This window comes from Xiphophorus maculatus, chromosome 16 (genome assembly GCF_002775205.1).
Source record: "Xiphophorus maculatus strain JP 163 A chromosome 16, X_maculatus-5.0-male, whole genome shotgun sequence".
NCBI classification, from domain to species: domain Eukaryota; kingdom Metazoa; phylum Chordata; class Actinopteri; order Cyprinodontiformes; family Poeciliidae; genus Xiphophorus; species Xiphophorus maculatus.
In genome coordinates, this window is record NC_036458.1 from 20553161 (window position 1) to 20578678 (window position 25518).

General features: G+C 39.3%; 1 protein-coding gene across 1 annotated transcript in view; it reads right to left on the reverse strand.

The window, feature by feature from the left end:
* Positions 1-16529, reverse strand: part of grb2 (growth factor receptor bound protein 2) — a 32495-nt gene extending 15966 nt beyond the window's left edge. The window contains exons 1-2 of the mRNA XM_023349346.1: positions 16340-16529; positions 12885-13130 (exon numbers count right to left, since the gene is read on the reverse strand). Coding sequence (XP_023205114.1) covers positions 12885-12962 — 78 coding nt within the window. The 5' untranslated portion in view covers positions 12963-13130; positions 16340-16529. The remainder of the gene's footprint in view (positions 1-12884; positions 13131-16339) is intronic.
* Positions 16530-25518: the final 8989 nt, after the last annotated feature.

Sequence of the window (25518 nt, forward strand, 5' to 3'; positions counted from 1 at the left end):
CCTATATTTGTCCTTCCTGGCAACCTCATGCAACTGTCATGAGGCTTTGGAGAACTACATGTTGCTCAGCGATGCACTCAATGTAAAAGTTGCAGTTGCAGACATAAAGAAAAATCTGCACAACCTGAAATAAACCAGGAGCAGGGATTACCTTGAGTATGAATTAATCGGGACTTTTGCAGCGGGTCAGACCCAAGCATCAAGACAGATGAGCTAAAGCTTCACCGGGACCTTCGAGTCCAAAGCCTACTGCGCCCAAAACGGTGGGTTTAATGGACCTGTCAAAGCTCCTTATGTCGCCTGTTTGCACACAAAGCAATCTTGTTGTCCATAAAGCAGTGCTTGCTCATTTACTCAGGCGGTGCAGCAGTTACAACTTCCATATGCGGAGTCGAACTGCGGTTGTTACGGAGTTTTACAGTCGTATCCGGGTAATTGGAACAGCGCGATATGTAATAATGGAAGGACCAGACAAAGATAACTGAACACATTAGCAGCAGGAGCAGCGAGCCGTTTGTTCCAGTCAGAGCCGTTTCTCCTAATAGTGGCTTATATGTTGAGAAGGTTCAGCTTAAAACAGACCCTACAGGCAAAAAACAATTATAATTGTTACTATGGTTAAACCTCTGATTATTTGTGTTACTCTTTGGTTCATTTTCACTTCAAATTTTTAACTCAAGTTTTCAAAGACTATTTGGACTCCAAACAACACAGTGCCTTAAGAGCGCTTTCGTTTTGGATCTTAAAATTCCCAATAAAAAGGCTTTTGAAGATGCTTCCGTCTTCACTGTAAGCAAAAAGAAAATGGACAAACAATCATTCAGGTATACGTATGCTAGTTTGTCATATTTCCTGTGTCATTACCGATGGGAGTTCAAATATTTACGCTGATGTCTTGTGTAATTTTGCTGGGGCAAAATCAACATGGTGCTACTAGATACAGCTGTCAGTGTTAGAAAGTAATGTTGGTGTTGAGCTGTCAAATTTGTTTTGTTGTTTTTGTTAGGAAAGATCCAAAGTTGTTAGCGTAATGATGCTAACGAATGCCTTAAAAATCCTTAGAAACTGAACTTCATGTTCATGGATCTCAGCGACTTCCTTAAGGTTAGCTATCATGGCTAACTAGAGAGGCGAATCTCTCATTGCTTAGTGACTCAATTCGGATTTTTTATGAATGTAATGCAGTTAACAATAGGCATAAAAAAAGAAGCGTAAAAAAAAGAAGAAACCCCCACATCTATTTAAAACAACCCTATAAGGTTCCATACTGGTATATACTCACCAGTAGAAGTGGCAACATTTACAACTTCAGTCCAAAGACAAGCTCCGCCCCCAGAAAGCTAACTTTCTGCAGCATTTAGCAAACACCTGGTGAAACTATGCGTCTGCTTAAGCTATCACACAAACTACTACTCAGTCCAACACTGCCAAGAAGCAGCAAGGCAGCAAAGCTTTGTTGTGAGGAAATGATGGAGGGGTGGGAGCTTCTTAAAGAGACAAAGGCCAATTTCAAGGTGTCAGATATACTGTAGCTATGACGCAAGGTCAAATTTATTTCCATCGTTATTTTTTGATCTAGCAGCATTAGCATAACAACTGAAGAACACAGTTACTTGATTGTGACTTTTTAAAGTAAATCTTTGTGGCTGACTGGAACCATTCGTCTATTAAAGTATTTCTTAGAAAGGAGAAGCAAGAAGGAAAAAAAGAAGAAAAAAAATCACATCCAAAACAGGACAGGCAAGCTAGCATCATCCTTTTCAACTGGAACTGAATGAGAGAATGAAGTAATATCTCACCCATCACTATTTTTACAAACATCAAGTGTTTATGATTCACGCTTTATAATCAGAAGTGTCAGAAAACAAAGCCACCACACACACACTTTTCTATCTTCACAAGAACTTTGTTTTGGTTTCCTTTAACTTTTCATCTGAAATTTACCCTAAACATAACCTAAACTCAACTCGCACCACATCGCCACACAACCACAGTTGACAAAGTATAACTGAAGTCCTGCAGGAAATTGCGGCTTGGCATTTTGACACACTAACTGTCCACAACTCAATAAAAAAGTGCGCAGAAGACAAGTTAAGCTCCTGTTTGCCCCAGCCTTTGCACTCGGCAGCCAACTACTAAGGAGCTTGAATTTTGGATTAAAGAGTGAATCTGCTGCCATGCTGGAACGCCACCTCGGCCCAACTCATGTAAACACAAACGAATTGACCTAAAACGTTTTTATATACCTTAATTTTCCCAAGCTTAACATTGAAATCAAGATGAATAAAAAGAGGAACACACCAATTACAACATTTTTTTTTGCTCAGTAAAAATTACACCAACTTTAGAGAAATAAAGTAGAATTTTATCTTCAGTCGAGGATCTGTGGGTTAGCAGGAAGTAAGATTTCATCGTCAAACAATTGTAATAAAACAATAACAAAGTGATTACTTCTTATGTACAGACAGCAGTGAGGATCCCAGTGACAGTTTTAGATCTTTGAATGATTCACGCCCACAGCAAGAGACGACGACTGCGGGATTAAGTCTTCAAAATGGGTGATGAAGCATCAGTGTGCTGATTTAAAATATCCTGGAGGTGTTAGGATGAATGTTAAGACGCATTTAAAAAAAAACAAGACGATAATGGACCGCTGGCATGGACCGCTGGTTAGACCACAAAGTCACAGCTTCACAAAGCGAACGTTCCACCTTTAAACTAAACGGCCAAAACAAACTGAATGCAACCTTTTCTCCTGGGCAACTTAAATACAGCCATCGTTCTGTTCCTTGTTCAGCTTGAGACGAGTTATACACATGGTCACTTTTAGAAGCAAGGGAACGAATGAACTTTACACTAAATTGAGAAGTGAGAAAAATAAAAAAAATACAACCTTAAATCGATGTGAAGTGTGTTAGTATTGGAGCCACCGCTGGGTTTAGAAGGCATTAACACCAATCTTGTAGCCGTTCGCTGCAAAGTGCAGCTTTACTAAACAGCTGTTGTTTTAACGCCAAGAGCCTTTAATGCTAGCATCTGAAATCTGCATAATCCGGACCATTCTACTTTCATTTGTGTGGTAAAATATAGGCCACTTTAGCCAGATTAGCAAATCGAACTGTGAAGGGGGGGGGATCCCATCAAACTAGTTTCTGTTTGGACTGTTCTCGTTAGACGGAAAAGGAAGAAAATGTCTGTAAAGAACACGCAGAGAGAATAATTTAATCTTTAAATACAGCAGCTGACGTCTTTATGGCACATCTGCAGGGAGTGATATGGAGATGAGGAGTGAGACCTAATTACAGTTCTCTGGTTTGACACTCAGGGGATAAGTACAGGGAAAAGAAAAAAAAAAGGACTGTTGAGGAAAGAGGGGAAAAAAAAGCAACATGCAAATAAAATGCAAGCAAGAGCAACACAAAGCAAACAGAACCACTTTGTCATCAGTTCAGGGACCTAAAGGTTAAGAAAAGAAGAGAGGGCATTCCTTCTTGAGAGCTGGGAAGCTATGGGGGTTTTAAACTCTGTTTAACATTTGTTACATTTTCAGTTGGTGCTGTTCTCTTTTAACAGTACTGTGTCTAACAAACCAAACACTCTGAAAAACCTGTCCTCCTTCTCGCCTGTGATGGCGCTGCACCACGAACCAGACAAGGAAACAATAAAAAAACCTCTGAAGACGACTTCCATCTTCACGTGGTGGCGGAGGGGTTAGCGCGACCCACATTCAGAGGCAACGTGGCCTCGACGTGGCTGTCACGGGTTCGACTCCCGGACCCGACGACGTTTACCGCACGCCTTTCCCCCTGTTCTTCCCCCTTTCCCGTCAGCCTACTTTTAAAAAGGGACACTAGAGCCCACAAAAAGACCCCTTGCGGGGTGATATAAAAAAAACAAACAACTTCCATCTTTACAAAATGAAAACAAAAATGGAGCAGCGTCAGATTTTAGTGGTTGTAGGACGGCCAATTTCTCCTGCTAGGACAAGACTCGCGTGTCCGTTTTGGTTGCATTTACCCAGAATGCCCTGGCCTACAGTTTGCTTCTTACTTTTTTTTTGCATTCGAACCTCGCCAGAGTTTACGTCAAGGTTTTCAGGTACGCCGCGGTTTGATTAAACATTCAAACTTCCCCAAACCATGCAGACTTTCTAGACAAATTAAGAGTTTGACTAAAGCGGACTAAACAGGGCTGGTGTTGAAGCACCGTAAGTGTTTATTCTGCATAGTGAAACATGTGACTAGAAACTATAACCCTCTATTGTTTTAACATTCACACACTTAAGTTTTTTGATGAACATTCTACACAACAGCAACCAGCAGTTCATTATTTTTCCCCACTGAAACAGTCTTGTTCTTTAAATGTTCAATTGATTACAACAACTTCACTACATGTGTTAAGAGTGTTCCTGCCTCAACACGCCTTATTTCAAGTGATGTGTCCGCAACAGGCTTCTGCAGAACTCAATGACGGGATGTAGAGGGAACTTTCTGTGAACCCAGGTTATACATTTTTTTAAAAAAAGTAAATTGCACAGAAAACCTGAATTGCAACACAAAAAAAATGAAAAGACAGCCCAAGGCAATGACCAACAATGAGCTGTTTTACTGTGTTTTTATTTTATTTTTTTTTATACTTTATTCAGGAACAGCCAGCCTGTACATTTCAGTCCGTTTTCCTGTGCTTTGAGGAAGCTTTCATTGCATCTTAGTGGGATTTTATGATAGACCCAAGCAGATAGTGATAAATATATTCTGACAACAAGAGTCAATGCTTTGTAAAAGCACCTTTTGCTGCAGTTAAAGCTGCCAGTCTGGTGAGGCATCATGTTTCTCACACTCCAATTCTTCTTTGCAGCTCCCTCATGTTCTGCCTGACTGGATGGAGAACGTCGATTTTTCTGTTTTGCTAGTGTTTCGCTATTGTATTTAGGTCTAAAAAATTAAAAGATTGCCCAAGGCAATGACTAACAACGACCTGTCTTCATACAGTGTTTTTTACTTCAGACAGTATGGAGACAGCACCCCAACTCTAAATGATAGAGTTAGAGTGACACTACTGGTGTGAGTCTGTTGATTGAGTAACAGAAAAACCATCACTGCTTGCGTCAAGAAGAGACATACTATTGCATCACTTTTCCCGTCACACTAGTATGATGCCACGTTGGAGGTTTGTCCACTTAAGAGTCCAGCTGTTGGTGGAAACACTCTTCTGAATAAGCCGGACAGTAAAATAGCATACCAAACCGCACCGACCCATACTGTACTGCACAGTGGAAACAAGGCAATAATGTTTTACAAGTAGGTTGAAAAGCAGAGCACGTTCTTCCACATGTTTGGTGTCTACTGGGTGGACTTCTAAGGAAACGTCTTATGGCTTTTTTCTAGTGCAATCAGTTTCATAGAAAGCACAGCTAAAGCTTGTCCGGTTGTCTAACCGTGCATGTGTTACCTGGAGGGTGGGTGTGTAAAGCAGCTCTCTCTCTTTGCAAAGTGTAAGGGAACAGTGACTTACTTTCAGACCTTTACAGAAGTAGATGAGATTGGCTTCACATGCAAGTACCAACTAATTGCCGATTACAAAAAAAATTTAAAGGAAACCGGAGTCTATTTATTGGTGCACCCCTATTGGTGTCAGACTATTCCTGCTGTGGTGTGTTATTTGCAGCACCTCTATTGTTACCATCAGACACTTAATATTCCCCCCCCACTAACCAGTCCATTAAACTTCTCCACAACTTTATCTCTGATATCTCTGGTGGGTTCATTGGTTTTTTATATTGGGGAACAAGTGACATTCTACAGAAACAGACAAAATTTATTAAATAGGGAACAAAATGGGCAAAAATCTAACTTTTCTTCTACTTCCCAATTATGCTGTACTTCTTGACGACATCAAATCTGAGGCTGTGGCATGAGAAATAGTGAGAAAGTACAAAGGGTGTGAAAACTATCGGAAGGCATTGTGTAGAGCCTATATTTGTAGGGGATATGTACTCTATGCTGGTTATCTTTCAGTGATTAACAGATCTTTTACTTGGCTACTTGCAGCTCAAACCCAACAATATATACTCAATCTTGCTTTGTCTTAGCAGACGCAAAGAAACTGTTAAAGTGTAAGCAACATGCAGTGGGGGAAAAAAACTAACAAAAACGCATTTTAGCAATTTCACCTAACAGATTTTAACTCGAAAAGAAATGTTGCCTAGCTTTGCAGCCATTTAGCCCCAGTAGTAGGTATTTGCTGGTACAAAAAAGCTGAAATGCACAATTGTTCATACTGTATGTTGACTTTGTGCTCAAGATTTCAATACACAGACACAAGGCAGAAAACGGCTCAAACAAACACCACTTCCATTACTAAAATGAGCTGATATTTGAGCTTTTACATGTTTCCAGTACTGCTTTAAAAGTGAATCATTGAGATGGGCATTTCGCTCGTCTAATATAGAGAATAATAAAGAGACTAAAAAAAAAAACATTTAAAAAAAGATGCAATTTTGTTTTATGTAAGATAACAGGATTTCTGTAGCAGAGATTTACAGTGGGAGAGAAAGCAAGCCCTGAAAAACTCAGCTGATGCGTCGAACCGTCTTTTTTCTGATGTGCAGCAACGTGGAAGTTGATTGGTTGAGAGAATAGTAAGCAACCTTCTAGTGCAAAAGTGTGAAGGGAAAAAGTTACAGCAGTTGCTTTGAGTGTTGAAACAGCTGGTAAATCCTCAGTTTGTTCAGAAACTGAGGATTTATTTTAAACGGCGTAATATGCGACTTATTTAAAAAGAGTATTCAGCAAAAGAGTGGGAAACTGTAGAGTTTAGAAAAAAGTAGAAACCTTTCTTAAATTAGACTAAGATTTGAAAAGAAATTCCAAACGTGCAAGGCAGCTCTGACCTGTTACTTCTCATAAAGTACAACAGAAGTCAAATCAATATGCAAAGCGTTAACATGCAATGATGCATCATTAAAAAACAGGGATCTTAGGAGTGCAATGGACTTAAACCCCATCACTACCAATAATGTAATTTTATAACCGCCAATTTGTAAATTATGGCTCCAAGAAGTGATTATGAAAGCTCTTCAAGAGACACAAAGTTGAAATGTGAAACTCCACCAACGTTTGCAGTGTGCACGTAAAGTTGGTGGGAGTTTTCTTTTAGACACAGGAAGCTGCTGGGGGTTGGAAGAGAGAGAGAGAGAAAGAGATCGAGGAGGATGTGAAAGCAGCTAAATTGTAGCATTAACCAGAGCGTGTTGAGATGCAACGAGACAAAGATGGGGGAAATCGACGCCGGTTTAGCGGTAATACTTGAAAATGGAGCAAAGCCAAAGAGCTTACATGGACCAGACAACGGTTTGCTGTGGTACGCCGTATACGCAATTCAGATTTTCCGACGCTGGCTCAGGTTTCTCAAACAGGTCAATGTCCTTCATGAAGGTTTCAATGGGACATAATATATATATTCCAACAACCCATCAATGCACTTTAGGTTTCAGCAATGATTATAGTCAGATAAGTTATTCTAGCATAGCTGTATTAGCCTGGTTTCAGAATCTCTAGCTAATTAAGTTGAAAGTTTTTTTTGTTTTTTTTTAGGCTCAGCACTTCTAGGTAGTCCCTGATGATTCTTGGGAACTGGAAATCTGTTAACATAGGATTTCTTTTTTTTTTTTAAACATCTAAAGTACTGATCGGGTCACTGACCTAAAAGCTGTACAAAAAAATAAATAAATGAATCTACTGCCATTTCTGCTGCATCAGAGCTGAAAAAGAAAATCACTAATCTAGTCGTATTTTGTTCAATTTCTAAAGTTTAAAGATTACATCGATGCCTACACGGATATTTTCGAAGTGTGTTTTGAAATGTTTTGTCTCTTCCTCAGGCAATCCCTATACAGTTAAGTCCAAGGTCATTTGTGTGTTTGGGAGGTAGGAGGTTAAAGAACTAAGAAGGTCACTGGGTTTTTTGCCTTTCTTGTTTTTGTTTGGATGAACACACAATAAATGTGTTATTTTCAGCTACATTGCAAAATAGAACAAACAGGGAGTGAAGGAACAAACCCTTCAGTCCACGGGCATGTCGCACCTCAGCCCTGCTTCACGAGAAAAAACACACACACACACACACACAAAAAAAAAAAACTATTTTATGTCCCATTTCATCGTCGGATCCTATATAACGATATGAACTAACAGCAGGTTCTGTACAGATAAAGAGGGATTGTAAGACATGCTGCAGGGGCATGGTTCAGTGATTTGCTAATAGCAGCAAATTCGGTCAGCTATAAAGCCTGTTAATCTTTATTTATTTAAAGAGGAAATGAGAACAAGTGTCCAATGCTCAAGGCAACGACAAGACATCATTGTGGCCTACACTTGCTTGTTGCTGTGCGACTCTAAAACCGTTTGCTCACACAGCAAATGAACAAAAAGAAAGCTAAATTTTGATTAAGTTTGTTCTCCTTGGATAAAACTGACAATAATATGGAAAGACATCTGGCTCAAATTGACCTCAAATGTTCATAATGGCTGGTTGGTATATTATGTAATTTACAACTGAATGTGTACACGCCGCATCTTCAGAGTTCAGTACTAAAGATATTGCAGTGGGCGACTTAAACCACTCGGCATGAAAACCAGAGAAAGAGGTACAAAATGGTTAAATACACAAACACGCAAATGAGTTGTGGAAACATCTGCAAGCGAGACCAGACACTTACACAAAAAGACAAAAAAAAAAGGGATCTCAAAAGGCAAGAAACTTCCCCTTTTTGTCCATGCATGATGAGATATCATTTTGTGAAACCGAGCTACTCTGCCTCAAGTTTAAGGAATGCCTTAAACTTTTACATTTGCACTGTAAGAATATTTAACACAAGCCTTCAAAGTTGTTTAGCACAACGTCGTAATGAAACATGATTGAAAACTTGCTGGTTTTAACAACCGATCGACTAAAACTGATTGAAGAGATAAAAAAAAAAAAAAAGGAAGGGTTTTTTCAACAGATCTGCCTGCCATGTACAGATAACGATGGAAATGTGCTTTGTATACAGTATGCATATATACTAACAACACGTCATGACTGTAAAACGGAAAAAGAAAAACATGCAATAGGATTGCTATTTAGTGGGGAACCTGGACTTCCTCAACACAGATGTGAATATAAACTTTTAACCAATGTGGTTGGTAGCCTTATCAACACCTAAAAATCTCTGAACGACGCAAAACGTTTGACAAAATTAGGCGATGAGAAAAGTATCAGATCAGACAGACTAAAAGAAAATTCATGTCGATTTTAATTTCCTGCTTGAAAATAGTATCTTCTTTCGCTTTAAAAGCAATCGCAAGCTTTTAGGTTGGCTGCAGAGACACGGAAAACAAACAGTGTATGCATGGATGGAAGAACCTGGGAACTCTGAAGGGAGTTGAGCTGGAGGTTTTCTTGCTGCGAGGCAACAGTGCTTTAAAGAAAAAAATAAATAGTATAGCACACAAATACACACACAGATAAAATCGACAGACTTGAAGGTGTAGTTTAGACCTCAGAAGCGCCATGTTGCATCAGTAATCAACATGGCCTAACAATGAGGGTTTTTGTTTAATTACAAGAATGCAGTTATGATATCAGCAAAAATGACGAGGTGATTTTAACAGAAGAACGTATTAAAATTACAAGAAAAAAGTTGTTTTAGTGAGAGGAAAAAAAAAAAAGCCTGAATGATTCATTTGTTATTTTTCGTGTTGGAGTTTTCAAAAAATTACAACTTCATCCTGCTAATATTGCGACTTTATTCTTGTATTATTTCAACTCTATCTTCGTAACATTACGACTATTTTGGTAATAAGAAAATAATTAGCCTGACCCTTACATTTGATCATAGTGTTGACCTGAATTCAAAGCCCAAATAAATAAAACAAGATGGCAGCCATGGGCTTGCTGACATCACAGCGAACTATAAAAAACACAAGGAGAGCTTTGATGGGGACAAAAAAAAAAACCAAAACACAAAATACAGATTTTTCTAAAAATTAAATCTTCAAAAACCAGAAATTACATATCATCTAATGCAGAGAAAGAAAAAAGAAAAACAAACAGCAACTACATAAAGATCAAATGACACCATGTCTTTGGCAAGAGTGAATATTTGCTAAGGCTCTACATCGTGGGTGGAAAAAGGTTGTTTTATGCACCATCAAGATAAGAGCCCATGTTAGTAACGTAGCCACTATCTGAGTGAAACTGAAAATAGAGTGAGATTAAGGGATGCTGTATACATGCAAAGCCTTAACACGTTCTCTTATGAGAGGCACTCTTTGTATTGGGAGCAGAGCTGTTTAGTATTAGCATCAGCAGATAGCGCTGGTGACAGACCCACAGGATGCAGGGTGGACGGTCTCGAAGGAAAAAACGGCCTTACACTCAGCTGAACCTGAACTTCTTGGTGCTGTTCCCATCTGCGGTCAGTCCTCCGCAAGGAATTCGATTTGTCTCAATCAAAATTACGGTTTTATTTGGAGTAGTCAAAGTTGGAAATGGTTATATTTTTATTAATATGATTATCATGTTATCAAGCTACTTAACTGGAATAAAAGCAAAGCCAGAAAAACTTCAGAAAAAAACAAAAAAACAAGGATGCGTTTTTGGCCGCCTATGTTTTATGTGAGCTCAAGTCGTGACCAAACTGAAGGCAGAAGAGATGAGCTGAGGCAGCCTTTAAAAAAAAACAACAATTCTTCTGAATATAAACTACAGTAAGGAGTTCTAAAACTTCCTCACTCATCCCACTAAGCAGGCTCTCAAAAAAATAGAAAGAAAAAACCTCTATAGACTACAACTCCATAGCCCTGAATGTGATTTTTTTTTTAAGTGTGCGTCAGTGTCAAGGATTTCTCTGCTAATGTCTGGCTGACTTCTGCAGACAAAAAGTAAAAACAAAGAAGTCTAAGTATTTGAGTTTCCAACACACACACAAAAAAACAACATATATACACCCCTGATTTTTTAAAAACCTGACCTGCCAGTTCCAATTTTGGCCAATACCAATTTTTGTCTTGCAAAAAAGACCAAAAAACACAGAAAATATAACAATAGGATTGCTAAGTTGGGTTGTGTTAACCGCACACATGTAATATGAAGTCTGAAGGATGAGACAGGTTTCTCCTGTACAGTGTTTCTGCAGGTTTCACGTCTCATATTTAAGACCTTTCTGGAGGAAATGTAAGACCCATGTTGTGACTGGAATGCACAAAACTGCAAATAAATCAATGGGTTAGCATAAGGTGCTAGCTAAGACGAAGGTTGTCCGCTATCTGGTGATACATTTTCCCTTACCCATGATGGATGGAAGTAAGCTACCTAGCTTTACCCTTACATAGTATATTAGCAGCTGCTAAGCAGTAGCCTCAACCGCCTAGTGAAGATGTCTGAGTGTAACTCAAGGTTTTGCGCAACAGTCCTGCAAAAAAAGAGGAAACTACATAGGATTAGATAAGATGGTTCTGACAACAAAATTTAAGACTTCTGATTAACGTATTTAAGGCCAACTTTTTCCCCCTCAATACATTTAAGACATTTTAAGACCTTAATTTTAGATAAATTTAAGAATTTTAAGGATGCATATACACCCTGTGTAAGCAACAGCCGATATAAGATTACCCACAATTAAGAAAACTCAGGCCGATTTATCAGTGCACCCTTTAAATATCCTTTTACTGTATTTTTTTTTTTTACTTAGATTTATTTTCCAACAAGACATAAAAGACCAAACGTTTGTTGATTAGTGACCCCAACCTTGGTAATCACTGATCACATTTCCACAGAAACCAACTAATACTTGATGTCCAATTCTGTAACAAAAAAAAAATACAAAGGTGATATTCCATCAACTTTATTGGACGGTTAAAAACACAAAAACAAAAGAAGACGCAGCAATTTTACATTAAACGGTTAAAATTAAGAGGAACAAAATGCTTTTGCTTCATTTAGACAAATATGGTAGAAGTCCTGTTTGGCTCAGCGTTTCCTAAGCTGACTTTCTCTGTGCTTTTAGGCCTCCTGCTGAGATAAAAAGTCTTTCCCAATACTCTCTGCTGAAACAGCACTGATCCCCCTGTAAGAACAGTAAAGTAATCCTCGACGCCCATTGTTACATAAAAATATTTTAAATCTAACATTGTTTGAAGTGTATAATTTTCTGTAAAAGCCAAATCAATGAGCCAACTCCTCCTGCATCAATGTAAATCTAGCGCTGCCTGTAGAAGCATTTCGTTGTTCAAACAAACAGATTCCATTAAACGCCCTCAGAGCTGAGAGGCTTTTTACATGTGTTCTTCTTAAGCTAACCCAATTTAATCAATTGGAAGCTTAACAGTAGTCCTTTTATTTCTGTCTTTACTACGGACTACGGTTGATTCTCCAGAGAAAATTGATCAAACTTACAGCCAAGAACAGAAATTAGGATTCTTAAAGATGGCAAGGAGATTCAAAACTGAATTTAAGTGAAAACGGATTCTATTTCAATCTTATTTTGTGAACAAATACATCAGAACGCATAGATCGTTAAGTAGACCCAGAAAAACTCCTTAAATTGTTAATAGTCTCTAATCTTCAATATGTGTTTCTTTGTACAATAATTATCTTCTATTTTAATGATTGTTTTCATCCAATAGAAAATCCGGCCATTTTTTAAATGTATCCTGCATGAAAGTTGCTAGAATTAGCAGCACAAGGGAGAACATACTCTTTTTTTCAGTGCAACTTTTCTCAGAACACAGCTGCTATCAAGCCTCCATTTAAATCCAAAACAAAACCAGGTGAATGATCTCCAACAGTTTTCCTACCATACATAAGTCCGTTCATCAGCCAACTAACAAGCCGACGCTTACCTTAAGGACCTCTCCGCGTTTGAAACTAAGCTCGTCGTCGGCAGTAGCTTTAAAGTCGTATTTGGCGATGGCCTCCATGGTCTTGGTGACTCGCAGCAAAACAACTCGGCTGTGGTTACTCTTCTGTTTCGAAACCGACACGCTATCCCGGCCTCCGTGGTCGTCAGCTTTTCTCCGAGTCTCTCCTCCCGTCGATGACCCGTTCCTGTAGGGCTTTGACCTTACATAAAGGTCACAGGACAGCACCTGCGAACACAGGACAGCACGGTTATGCTCAGATTTCTGTTTTGCGGAGTGACTGTACGAGAGATTATGGTTATAAGGAAACATTGACGGTGAAAAATTGGAGCCAAATCTGAGATAATTAAAAGTGGACCTCCAATCATAAAGGTCCACTTTTAATTATAAGATTAAAAGAAGACCTTTATGATTGGAGGTCATAAAGGTCCTTTATAAAAGGTAAACATTTCAGAGCAGCTGGCTATCAAACATTTTCAGTCAGTCATCTTCTTTGCGGTTCATATTTGCTGTCATCTTAATTACGGGGAGTTTTATATTTTTGCTCGCAGACAACAATGAAAGCATCCATGCTTAATATCACAGCATTTTACACATTTTTCATTAAAATAGATAAAATCTTCATAACTATTAGAAGGTAGCTTGGACATCAGCTTTCAGTATTTCCATGGAGACAAAGAAAACCTTGGTCTCCTCAGACTCGGAGCCTTTTTTGAAAGGTTTTAAATGTTGAAGCTGCAGCACTTTACAGTCCAAAAAAAAAAAAATCCAGCTGCAGCCGTGTGCGTGGTTACGGTTGCTAAGAGATGTGTCTCCCAAGCTTTCACTAGACGTAACTTGTTAGTTACAAATTTTACATTTAACTTTCGTTTCAGGAAATGAAGCTCCAGATTAAAACGGGTTCAGTGACATTTCGTGGGAATGTGTCTGTTATATTATGTACTGTTCTTTTAAATAAGATGCCAGCAGAAGTGGTGGGAGTTAAGAGTTTTCTACAGGAGTGCGAAGCATCCCACACATTGCTGCACACCGTCAGCTGGCTGAAGCGTAAAAAAAAAAAACTAAAAGGAACAAAAGCATCAAACGTAACAGTTTTTAAAGTTACGCTGTTTTAAAAAGACTACAGTTAGCAAACTGAGCAGCATCTCTGTTAAGCAACTTACCCGGCTAATATTAGCTTGCTACACACCCAGTTTTACTCGACAGAGAGAAAACAAATGAATCTATAGGGAAATATTCAGAGATAAAGACACATTTACCTGAAAATGATTAATAAATTAAGTTAGTTTAGCAGATTTCTGCTTCAGTCTGTGTCCAAAATTCTAATACAAGTTGTATCCATAATCGCTGTTATAACTGAGAGGATAACATTATCAATAATTGATGCTGCTTTTGTTCCATTAGGACCTCATGCCCACGTCATCGCTTTTTGAGTTTTTAAGTGTCGTTTTCGTCCCTAAAATTTGGCAGTCCTCAAAAACGTAGTTGACAAGACATTTCTAAGTAAAACTACAAAAATACTCAGAATAAAGATGAAATCTAACGATGAACAGAACCGGATGATTTCGCTTTTGAACAGTGGTGTTTTTAAAATCAGAAATTATAGGTCTGATCTTGCAAATCATGCCGACTCTGGAAAAGCAGCAACGCAACAGATTCATATCTCTCTCTCTCTCTCTGTCACACTGTGTGGCTGCAGTCCAGACATCAATTATTAATAATCAAGCTCGACATAAAGGCCACTTTAAATTCCTGCGTGATTGCAGGAAATGAAGGAATAGTGAACCCAAACAACAGCAAAAATAATATTAAAAATAATTTTTAAAAACGCTTCTTTTTTCTATTAAACATCCAGTCGGACAGTTTTGTTTGAAGACAGTCGTGTTATTTGAGTCATATTACATTTTTACGTGTGGAAAACAATTAAAACGTTGACTAAATCAGCTTGCAAGGAAGTAAAAATGAGGATAAATCTGATGAATACCGCAGTAATATTTTTGTAAAATGTGATTTAAATACTGACATCTGTTGCAAAAACAAAATTTAATGTTTAATGTGTGATATTTGATTACAGACACAAAGCAGAGCACACTTATGTTCCTTTTAGATATGCCGGCTTCATAAAAAAAAAGAAAAAGAAAAGAAATATTAATTATAGTAAAATGCATGTTTTGTGACAGATTAATGCAAAACCAAGTTAGGAAAAGGTCTGGCTCGACCAAAAAGAAGTATGTTGTAATTTGTAGCTCTGGAAGACAAAATTGGAATCTCCTGAAAACCGAATCAGCAGGTCAGAACTTGTTTGTGATTGGGAACTCTTCAACAAGTCCCTCCAATCGCTGCATCCAATTACGACTTGCTTAAGACATCCACTTCCGTTGTCAACAGTCAAAAAAAAAGAAAAAAAAGTACATTTTACCACAATCAGAGATAATTCCAACACTATTTCCTGAGCAGAAACCAACAGATACAAAAAAAAAGGCAGCTGATGGTGAAGCCGAGCCGAGAACGATACGGTGACTAAACCTAAAAGTTGTCCCGAGTTAGAGGATAAAAGGTGCGTTATCCTATTATGTTGTCTTCCCGGTGCGCCTCGGGTAGCGTTTTGATGAGATTCCACTAACACGCTGCTCTGATGCAAGTAAGTCCATTAAAACGGACGCAGATATCAGACACAAACTGTCACCGAGCAGTTAAAAGCAACCGAGTTCAAACCACAAACCTTAACGTGGGGTAAATAAAGACAACCCACGTCATGATGTATGGACGGTACGCCAAACTATTTTAGCAGGAAGGAACGGGCACAGCAAAATTAGTCGTGCCGTTGCAAACGTTTGGCAGCCGAGGTTCGACAGAGAAACGGGTCATTAAAATACCCTCAAAAATTTCAAACGCCATCAGTATTCGACTCCCAGGCCATGAGGATAAATTCGGGCAGTATCGTGTCTGTCCCGTTTTAGACGACAGGGCACGTTCGAACTGTGTCCTCTTGACTTTTTGGGCTTTAAATAAGAAAGAAGAAGAAGAAGAAAAGATCGATTCCGTTCCAGGGAATAGACTGCGCCCACTGTTCTAGAACGTTAGAGTTAGCATGCCGGCTAACGGTCTGGCAACAATAACTGCGATGTGACTCTCAAACTTACTCCCATCTAATTCAACCGGCGGCTAACTCACGACGACGTTTTTATAGAAGGTGTGGTGAAAGGGAAAAACGACGAGAAACCGAAACATTAACAAATAACTCGGGCCCCTACCGGGGAAATGCTGGCAAACGTGAAAAGGGAAGAAAACACCTTTTTTTTCTCACAGCGCAAGCTGTTGTTGCTAGCGCAGAGGCGCAGCTAGCTCAGAACGCTGCCGAACTTGACTAACCGTCGAGGAATTACCGGACTACACGTTTTGTCTGTGTAAACGGGAAAAACAGAAGAGTGTCTTACCACTTGTACTATTCCGTTTCGAAGCTGTCCAAGTAAAAAGCAACACAAAAAACCCCCGCTGTGTCTGACGCTCTCCCAGCTTCCTCTAAAGAGATACCCCCACAGTATGTACAACGTCGCTCACAGCCCTGTCCTGTGAGACCGAAGCTAGCTGGTAGCAGAAGGTTTTCGACGCTTATTTCCGCTTCCTTCCGTCGAGCAGTGAACTGCTTTTCAGCTCCTCCCTGTCGATCTGTATGATTGTTTCGTTGGGTAAAAGTGTCACAATTTAATAATAATAATTTTTAAAAAGTCAAATAGCAAAGACATTTTTTAAATGTGTTTTTTTAATGCGATATCTACATTGAATAAATAATAAACGAGTATAATTAAAATTTGTGTCAAACATTCCTAAAATACCTAATTAAATTATTTTTTTTGAAACCATTATTCAAATCTTTAAATTTTAAGCTTACTATGTAATAATATATTTATTCCAATTCTTAATTGCTTAATATTTCCTGTAATACTGTCAATGATTAAACAATAACTGTCACTACGTTTCTTCTGATTGGCTAACATATACAGCACCCAAACTGTTGACCAATTACCGTGACTGAAGAAGTATTAGCCCCGCCCACTGACTTTGGTCATGTAGAAATTTATGATGCACTGCGAGTGAAAAAAGATAATAATCGTACCTGCTTAAAAAATAAATAAATAAGTATATATATACATATATATAAAACTGATTGTAATTTGTGCTATTATTTGTTTAAGTTTGAAGTAGTTGAAGACAGCAGACATTACATGTGTTTGAGTCAAATTACAAGGAATTACAGTGGGTTACACTTTGGCTCAACTTTCTCTGCCAGTTAATTCCAAAGAGAGCCACTGAAATTTTCTATGTGCGCTTCAAATATGTTTTAATAGCCTCGGTCAGAAAATAAGCGAACTGAGTGGGTCTAATGATATGTTATCTGATCGCTGTTGGGATGTTTGGTCGTCTTATATTGCTTTCATTTTTTTCTTTGCACATCTGCTTTTAATTTCGGTCTGGAACAGAGGAAATGTTGGAATACCTTTACAATGCTGCCCCCAAGTGGAATGTTGGGGTTCCTTCATGTTGACGAGGGTCTTTGTTTTGCTTGATTGCGTGCGATACAAATGGACTTCATTAAATCCAGAAGTGGGTAGAGTACCCAAAAATTCTCCTCAAGTAAGAGTAGCACTATTTTTAACATATTTTTACTCAAGTAAGAGTAAAAAATACAATGCTGTGAAACTACTTCTTAAAATAAATTTTTTTGTCATGTACTCCTCAAATCTGGCCCTTATAGACTAGTAGCAATGATAAATTCAGAATTTAAGGAAAACTGGAACCGGTTTTTCTTAAATTTGATATAGCTCATCCTAACTCTGACCCTAACCAGTAATGAATACACCATCCTAGTTGATGGTGTTTGGGAACCAGCATAAAACTGATGGATGGAACTGAAAACATTTAGGCAGAGCAACAATATCATACATATTGTTTTTCTTTTTCCAGCAAAATAAGGCCACTTTTATAGCATGATCAACTCATTGTGTTATCTTCAGTTGTTATGAAGATGCTGTATTTATCAAAAGGAAACTTAAAAGAAATTTGACTTTGCATTGCAGTGGTTTATGATGTACAAGTTGGTTTGTGTCTTTGTAACAAGCTCCTACTCTTTACAACACTCCACTTTCAGCACACCATCACAACGCTGCTTCTCCATGATGGCGTTTCCAGTCGTTTTTCAGAGTGTTAGAGTAAGAAGTAGTTTGTAAGGTAAGCAGACGCGCAGTTCCTCCAGGTGTCTGATAATTGCTGCCGCCGCTAGTCTGAAGGAGCGGTGTGGGGAGGATGCCGGGGGGAGGGCAGGAACTCAGCCATACTGATGATCCAAGAGGGCATTTAGGGGCTCCTGAATGATTGACACGGGAGATTCAAGGATTTCTCAAACATGTATGAATGAATCAAGACAACACTCCGGGTGTGTGTTTGATGAGGGAACGTCATTATAGCATAATATAAAGCCAACAAAAACCTACATTACCTACATTTATATCTCCAACATACTTTTCAGATTTTCATCCGTTTTAAAAATGAAAACCATATAACCCTCCCTACTACTTCACAATTAGTTGGAGAGGGATGTTTTGGTCTGTCAGACAAATCTCAGTAAGTACATTAGAATATGTGTTTGTTAAGTGACCAAATCTATATCAATATTTTGGAAGGTTCATTATCTCTCAGGCTGTCCAGTTCTATGTATGCAGACAATATTTCAATTGACATACATGTTTGTCAGACCAGCAGTTGGATAAAGAGGTTGTGCTGCAGACCGTTTCTTGCTCTTGCTGCAGTAGGGTAGGTTTAAGGGGAAGCAGCACCACACAACTTTCTTCCATCTCATTCACATTGGTCTAAAGAGATGCTGTAGCACATGCCGCCCCGGTCACTTTAGCTGTGCAAGAACTTCTTTGGGCAACCACGCTCACCACTAAACAGCCATCTGTCACCGCTGAACGGCCGTGTGTCGTCAGGAAACACCGTCTGTCAGAGTCTAGACACAATGACAGAGACATTTGCCTTTCAAACCGTATGTTTTAAGTGTCAAGATCATCTTTGACACTTCAAACAATCTTGAGTGAGAGTTCTGGTTGTATACATGTCCAGATATTTTGCTCCTGCAATGCGGCTACTGGGAAAGAATAAACCGCACCATCTTTGTGATCCCGCATTTCCTCGTACAGCATGTGGGTTTGTTGCGATAGGCAGTGAGAATTAGGAAGCCTTTTGCAACTCTTTGCATGAATATTTCATACACCCAACAGTAAAAATGGTTTTATCTAACAGTGGAGGACCATTAAAGTAACGACGCTCAGCGGTGGACTGTACATCTAGTAATTTGGCAGCCTGTGAAAGCTCTACCGGTGATGTGTTGTCCTCTACAAACCAGACTCAACGAGTCTCAAAGAAAATATCTTGCATTTTAATGTTGCATTTTGGACAGTAGATAATGGTGTACATGTCGTTCTGTACATTACGTGGTCACGACCGTGCCAGAATTTCGGCAACCTCACCCTACGTGGTTGGTTGACGTGTGATATTGCTCTGTTGTGTAACCTAACTATCCAGCCACAGGAGATAAAGATAAAGAGATAAAGAAAAACTTCCTCCAAAGCAGATGTTGTCATCACAAGTAAAAAGGTTAGCCAACAACTCTTCAGAGATGACTATTAAACTTAAGGTCCACCATAATAAGATTTAACAACTGAACGCAACATATTAAACCTGAAGTGTTCCAAACTAACTTTAAGTTTCATTAGAATGGTCTTATCTTAATGGTGGCAACAGATCTGCTTTTTTGGAACCGATCCGTGAAGTAAGATGCGTCATGGTCTGTTGATGATGTGTGGAGGGCGGATGAGGGCTGATTGTGAAAGAAGAGCTGACTGAAAGCTGAATCAGCAGCCCGACTGGGAACACATGTGATGCGGTGCGCTTGAAGAGGCGGAACAGAGAAGGAGTTAAAGAAACAGCTGCATGACTCGGTTTGTTTCTGCCCAACGCTCGCTGCTTGGATAACAGAACGGAGCGCTTACCGCCGTGGGAACTCACAACGCAACAAAATTCTGTATTTTTGCTCCTGGCCGTGTCTCGAGCTGAGCTGGAGCTACTGGTGTGCTAACAGATTACATCCAGATTACATGCAAGATGCAGTGACGCTGCGGTGACTGACTGATTTAAAACGTGTCGTCATAGGCGATACAGGTGGACAATACGGATTTAAGAACTTCCTTGCGATATTTTATGGCACTACTGTGATAACGATAAAAATGACAATGAAAAACAATTTGTTTCTTCTTTTTTCAGGTAACTGTGTCTTTGTGACACTGTGTTTATAGTGACGCAAACACAAATGCTGTTCTTGAAAAACATCCATTTAAAACAGGCTTCTATTCACTTACTAAAAGAAGTCAGGTACAAGGCAAAATTTAAAAAAAAAACTTACTGCGTTTTTTTTTTATGTCTGTCTTCTTGTCTATGAAACAATAAAAGTAGAACTTCACTACAATATCTTTTTGCTTTACTAAGTGCCAAATGGCATTGGTCACATATTTTGAAGAAGATCAATGTTTATTTGTTTAGGAACTGATATATATATATATATATGTATATATATATTTATTTATTATTGTGGCTTTTAGAACTGCATGACGGATTGGGGGATTAAATCCATAATTTTTTATTCTGATGTTGAAATTTCCAAGCTTCAAGCTGGAAAAAACAACAGAAGGGAACCCAAACATGGAGTTATAAACTGGAAAGATGTTACTTACAAAACAAACAATAACCCCCCCCCAGAAAATCTCAACTTAAGAAAAAAATCCTGTTGGATTTGATCTCAGTAGGTGTTTTTTACACACACACACACACACGCACACACCAATAGAAACTCCTTTAGTGAGTACTTGCTCATGTTTGAATGTACAAAATGCAGAGAAATGCATGATTAGCATCTTGTTGCTAGTAGAACTTAGCTTAGCCTCTTAGCAAAGCAACATACCAATGCTACTGACTTTTGAACTTGGATCTGGAAAATGGTTACGGTGGGTTTGATGTTGTTTCCATATTCAAGTTCTGACTGAAGCGGAGGATGAGTTGCTTCAGTATACCAACATATTCCTGCTTTGCTTTCAGTTTCTCCGATGAAGTCTCTTTTGCAAGGTTTCTTGTGAATCCTTTGGGCTGTTGGTACTTCGTTGCTCTACATCACAGTTTATTTGAACTTAACCCACAAATAATTGTCCAAAAATGTCTGTTACTGACTACCACTAAAGACAACCTACCACCAGTTTGAAAAACCACGGGTGTTGTATAAGGTCAGCAAAATGAAAAAAAAAAAAAAATAAATAAATAAATAAATTGGGCAATATGCAGATTATGTCGGGTTATTTTTTTTTTCCATGTCAGCTGTGATCGTTTTGGGTAGAATTAGAAAAATGTTATTATTATCAGGCATTCGGTGCAGAGATATTTGCTGCATAAAACGATATGCTCACACTCAAAACATTAGCATATGCGTCATAAATCACACCTTACACGGAAGACATTTGTGAGAAACGCTGTGTTTAATTTGCAATCGTTAAAACTTGCATTACGGCATCACACACACACATAATGGACAGTCCAACACAAACACGTGTGTGTGCGCAAGTGTCCAAATTTAAACCCACTTTCCTCCATGTAACATTCTGACCACATGAAGTCATGTGAAACATACAGTTTTAGTCTGGTACTTTAATTGCACAGTTACAAATCAGGTACAAAATGTAGACTTTATTTCCCCCCGCCCCCCAAAAAAGTTACTAAAATATAATCTAACCAATTTTCCGAAATAATGTCTCATTGCATCTTTCCTTTTTCGCGCCGTTGCTAAAGCGTCGGTGCGACAATGCAAACAGCCGAAGACGCTCATTAATATTAATCGGAGGCAAATGAAAGCTCAGGAAGCACGTGAAGTAGCAAAAACTGGAAAACTACTGAGGTTGAAAATGAATCAGAACCGTGGTTATATTCCCTTTGAGTTTCACTCCTGACAGCAAAAAAAAAAAAAAAAGAAATAAAAAGCTGACAGAGACAGAATATTCATGACTGAAGACTGTGAACGACGTGCATTACAGATGCAGCTGCTTAACTGACAACTGGCCCCACCCGACAAGTTGTGAGAATCCGATGAACCGTGATCACCACGAATGACTTTGTGCGCACGGAATAATTCCCTCTTTCAATCACAAACAGAAAAAAAAAAAAAAAAAAAAAGCTCCTCCAAAAGCCGCTCCTGGATCCAGGCCTTTGTGATAGCTATATTTTGAAAGAAACAATCACAATTTCACTGCACTTCACACGTGTACATCCTTACAACCGGGTTTGAATATTAAATCTCTCACTTATTGCTCTGCAGGTTGTCTGGGAGTCTCTTAGCCATCAGCTAACTCGTATCCATTTGCATATTTATGGAGATTACGCTGGAAGCCTTTGTAATGATGAGTTTTGTGTGAGTGTGTGTTTATTTTCCTATAGTCGCACCAACTTATGGGACGTTATGCACAAAAAAAAAAAAAAATCTCAAAAGTATTCACACGCCGGAACTTTTCCACATTGTGTCGCATTGTAGACATTTTTTGAAGGATTTTATATGAGAGAGCAACATAAAGTGAAGTGGAACAGAACATGGTTTACACTTGTTTCTCAAAAATGTTAAAGCCACATCTTTAATACTCCTACATAAAATCTATTACAGCTGGCCGCTTTTGGAAAGGTAGTTGAGCTCTGGGTTTGATGGTAAAAGGGGGGGAGAAGCCATGAAAAGTGCTGCTTTCAGTTGCAAACAGGTGGAAGAAGTTGCTCTGGTCAGTGCAGATCTGTGAAACACAGGTGATGGTAGCATCAGGCATCGGGGAGACTTTATTTTCAGAAGGAACGGGGTCATTTATTTGGTGTCAAGTGCGGGATAAATCTGGAAGAGCAGCATTGTAAAAGGTGAAAGGTGGACAAAGGTGTGGAGGTTCGTCTTCCAGCGGATTAATGACCCTAAATATTCAGCTAGAGTCACAGCAAGTCCAAAATTATTTTCATTTCTGGCAGACTCGTATTTAAAATGACTCCCATTCAACAAAGATGTTCCTTAAAAGACAAGAAAACAATGTAAAATGGGCGCTTTTATTTACATTTCATTAAAAAAGGGGCTTCTTAATTAATACTTTTTTTTGCTTTCTAAATAAACAATAAAAAATGTTTTTTTATTAGCATTATAGGATTTAAGCCCTTCAAATGATTGCGGAGCAGCTGTTTTGCATCTTTTCCCCAGGATTTGGTGACGACCTCCAAGTCTTCAAAGCTGGAAGTCCTCCCTGCCATCACCCTAATCTTAACTCCCTCCACATGTCGCTATCAGATTCAAGTCAGGATTCTGCCTTCTTTTCCGGTCAGAAAAAAAAGAAAAAAAAAGATCACTTTAAACCTAAATCTACCAGGTGTATGAATAGTTTTGGGCTACGATGTTCTTTGGAATTATTTAGATTGACATTCCTGCGTTAGAATGGCCCAGTTAAAGTCCAGACGTAAATACAACTGAGATACTGTGGTAAGATTTAAACCTAAGACACCACTTTATGTTGGTCCGGCACACAAAATTCCCATGAAAGGTGACAAAATGTGAAAAAGTTGCATCATATCAATAAAGGCGGCAGATGTATGCGAGATGATTTCTTTTTTTGTTTGTCCTTTTACATTTGCTGGTTTCTGATAGAATAATTTCTAACGTACAAATTCCCGCTGCATCCGTCCACAAAGCATCAAAAGTCAGATCGGTTTATGGGATAATTTTCCACATCTCCATGTATCAAACGCTTAAAAAATAGCATGTCACTGCCTCCATATGCCATCCGACAGGTTAGTTGCCTGTTAAAAAAAGAATAAAATCATTTAAAGAAGTGCATTAATAATATATATATACTGTATATATACACATTAATTTGATAAATAAATCAATTTAAAAATGGACTCTATAACAGCAAACTATTTTTGTCCAGTGCTTTAATTTTTAGGCCAGTGTTAGTACTTTTTTGTAGTCTTTTAATAAGCCGGCCCATCAGTAGAGCAAGTATTTCTTTCTTATACGTCAAAACAAACTGCACTCATCAAAACACAACTTCCTGCGTTACTGAGAGTTAGCATGGAAGCTCAAGCGTAGAGCATTCACAAATCGCCCTCGTTTTCCCAAATGCTGACGATTAACTCAGACAGTAAAAAGTAAAATTAAAAAAATAATAATTAAAAATCGGTAAACAGTGTGAGAAAAGAGTGGGAGGAGGGAGGGGAAAACTAGTAATTTCCCTCAGATTATTTTAATAACTCTGCATAGATTTAGTTTAAGACACACACAGGTAAGAACCTAAAACAGTAACAATGAAAATTAAAGCTGCAAGCAGCCTCGGGCGGCCCTCGCAGCAAGCGCCGCTCCGGCCTATTGGCCACCGCGGGGGTTCCGGCCACCGCAGAAGCTCTCGCACGTTTTCCAGAGCCGCAGCCCGCTCCCCACCGCAGAAGCTCCGCCGCAGTTTCCAGCATCGCCGCCCGCTAGCCGCCGCAGAAGCTGTCGCGCATTTTCCCCGCCCGTCCACCGGGCGACAGGCGTGAATGCGTTCGGCGGCGCTCCCCGACGACTGTCGAAAAATCTGGTGCAGATCGGTCGATGCGTCGAGGAGATACGGCCGATGTATTAACTTAGGGGGCGCAGTGGAGTCAAATTACATCTCAAACCCGTCGGGCTCTTTAGAGGTGAACAAAGATCATACATATCCAGTTTGGTGCCAATCGGATGATCCACGCGTGAATTAGAGCCAAACGTATGCATATGGCGAGGGACTGATATTCGCCATTTGGCCACGCCCACACGGTTCAGCCAGCAGCGAGCATTGACAGAGTTTATCATCCGAATCATCTTGATTAGGTCAAGAGAGCCATAAACGGAGCTTTCCACGGAAAAAAACGGCACTTCCTGTTCCGAGGGGGCGGGGCTTAGATGACGTCATAATATGGTGACGTAGGATCATCCGGCATCCCACCAGGAACACTCAGGCAAATTTTGGTGCAGCTCAGTCAAAAAATGTGGAATCCAGAGGCAAACGTATACGAACGGCGTTGCCGCCATTGAAAACTCTTGGCACTTTAAAGCAAGCGAGACCAACTTCCTATCTGTCATCCAACACAGAATCACCTTGATTAGGTCAAGAGAGCCATAAACAGAGCTTTCCAAGGAAAAAAACGGCACTTCCGGTTCCGAGGGGGCGGGGCTTAGATGACGTCATAATATGATGACATAGCATTGTCAGGCATCAGACCAGGATGAGTCAGGCCAAGTTTGGTGCAGCTCGGTCGAAACATGTGGAATCTAGAAGCAAACGTATGGCATCGGCGTTACAGGTCACTTCGCCACGCCGCCACACCCAGCTGCTTCATCGCAGCCGGTCAGGGCTTGGATCCACAATACACCAACATGTCTTCTGTCTCTGGACACAGTTTCATGTTGATTAGGTCAAAGGGCTAAGATAGCGACCGTTCACAGTAAAACATGACACTTCCTGTTCTCAGGGGGCGTGGCCTA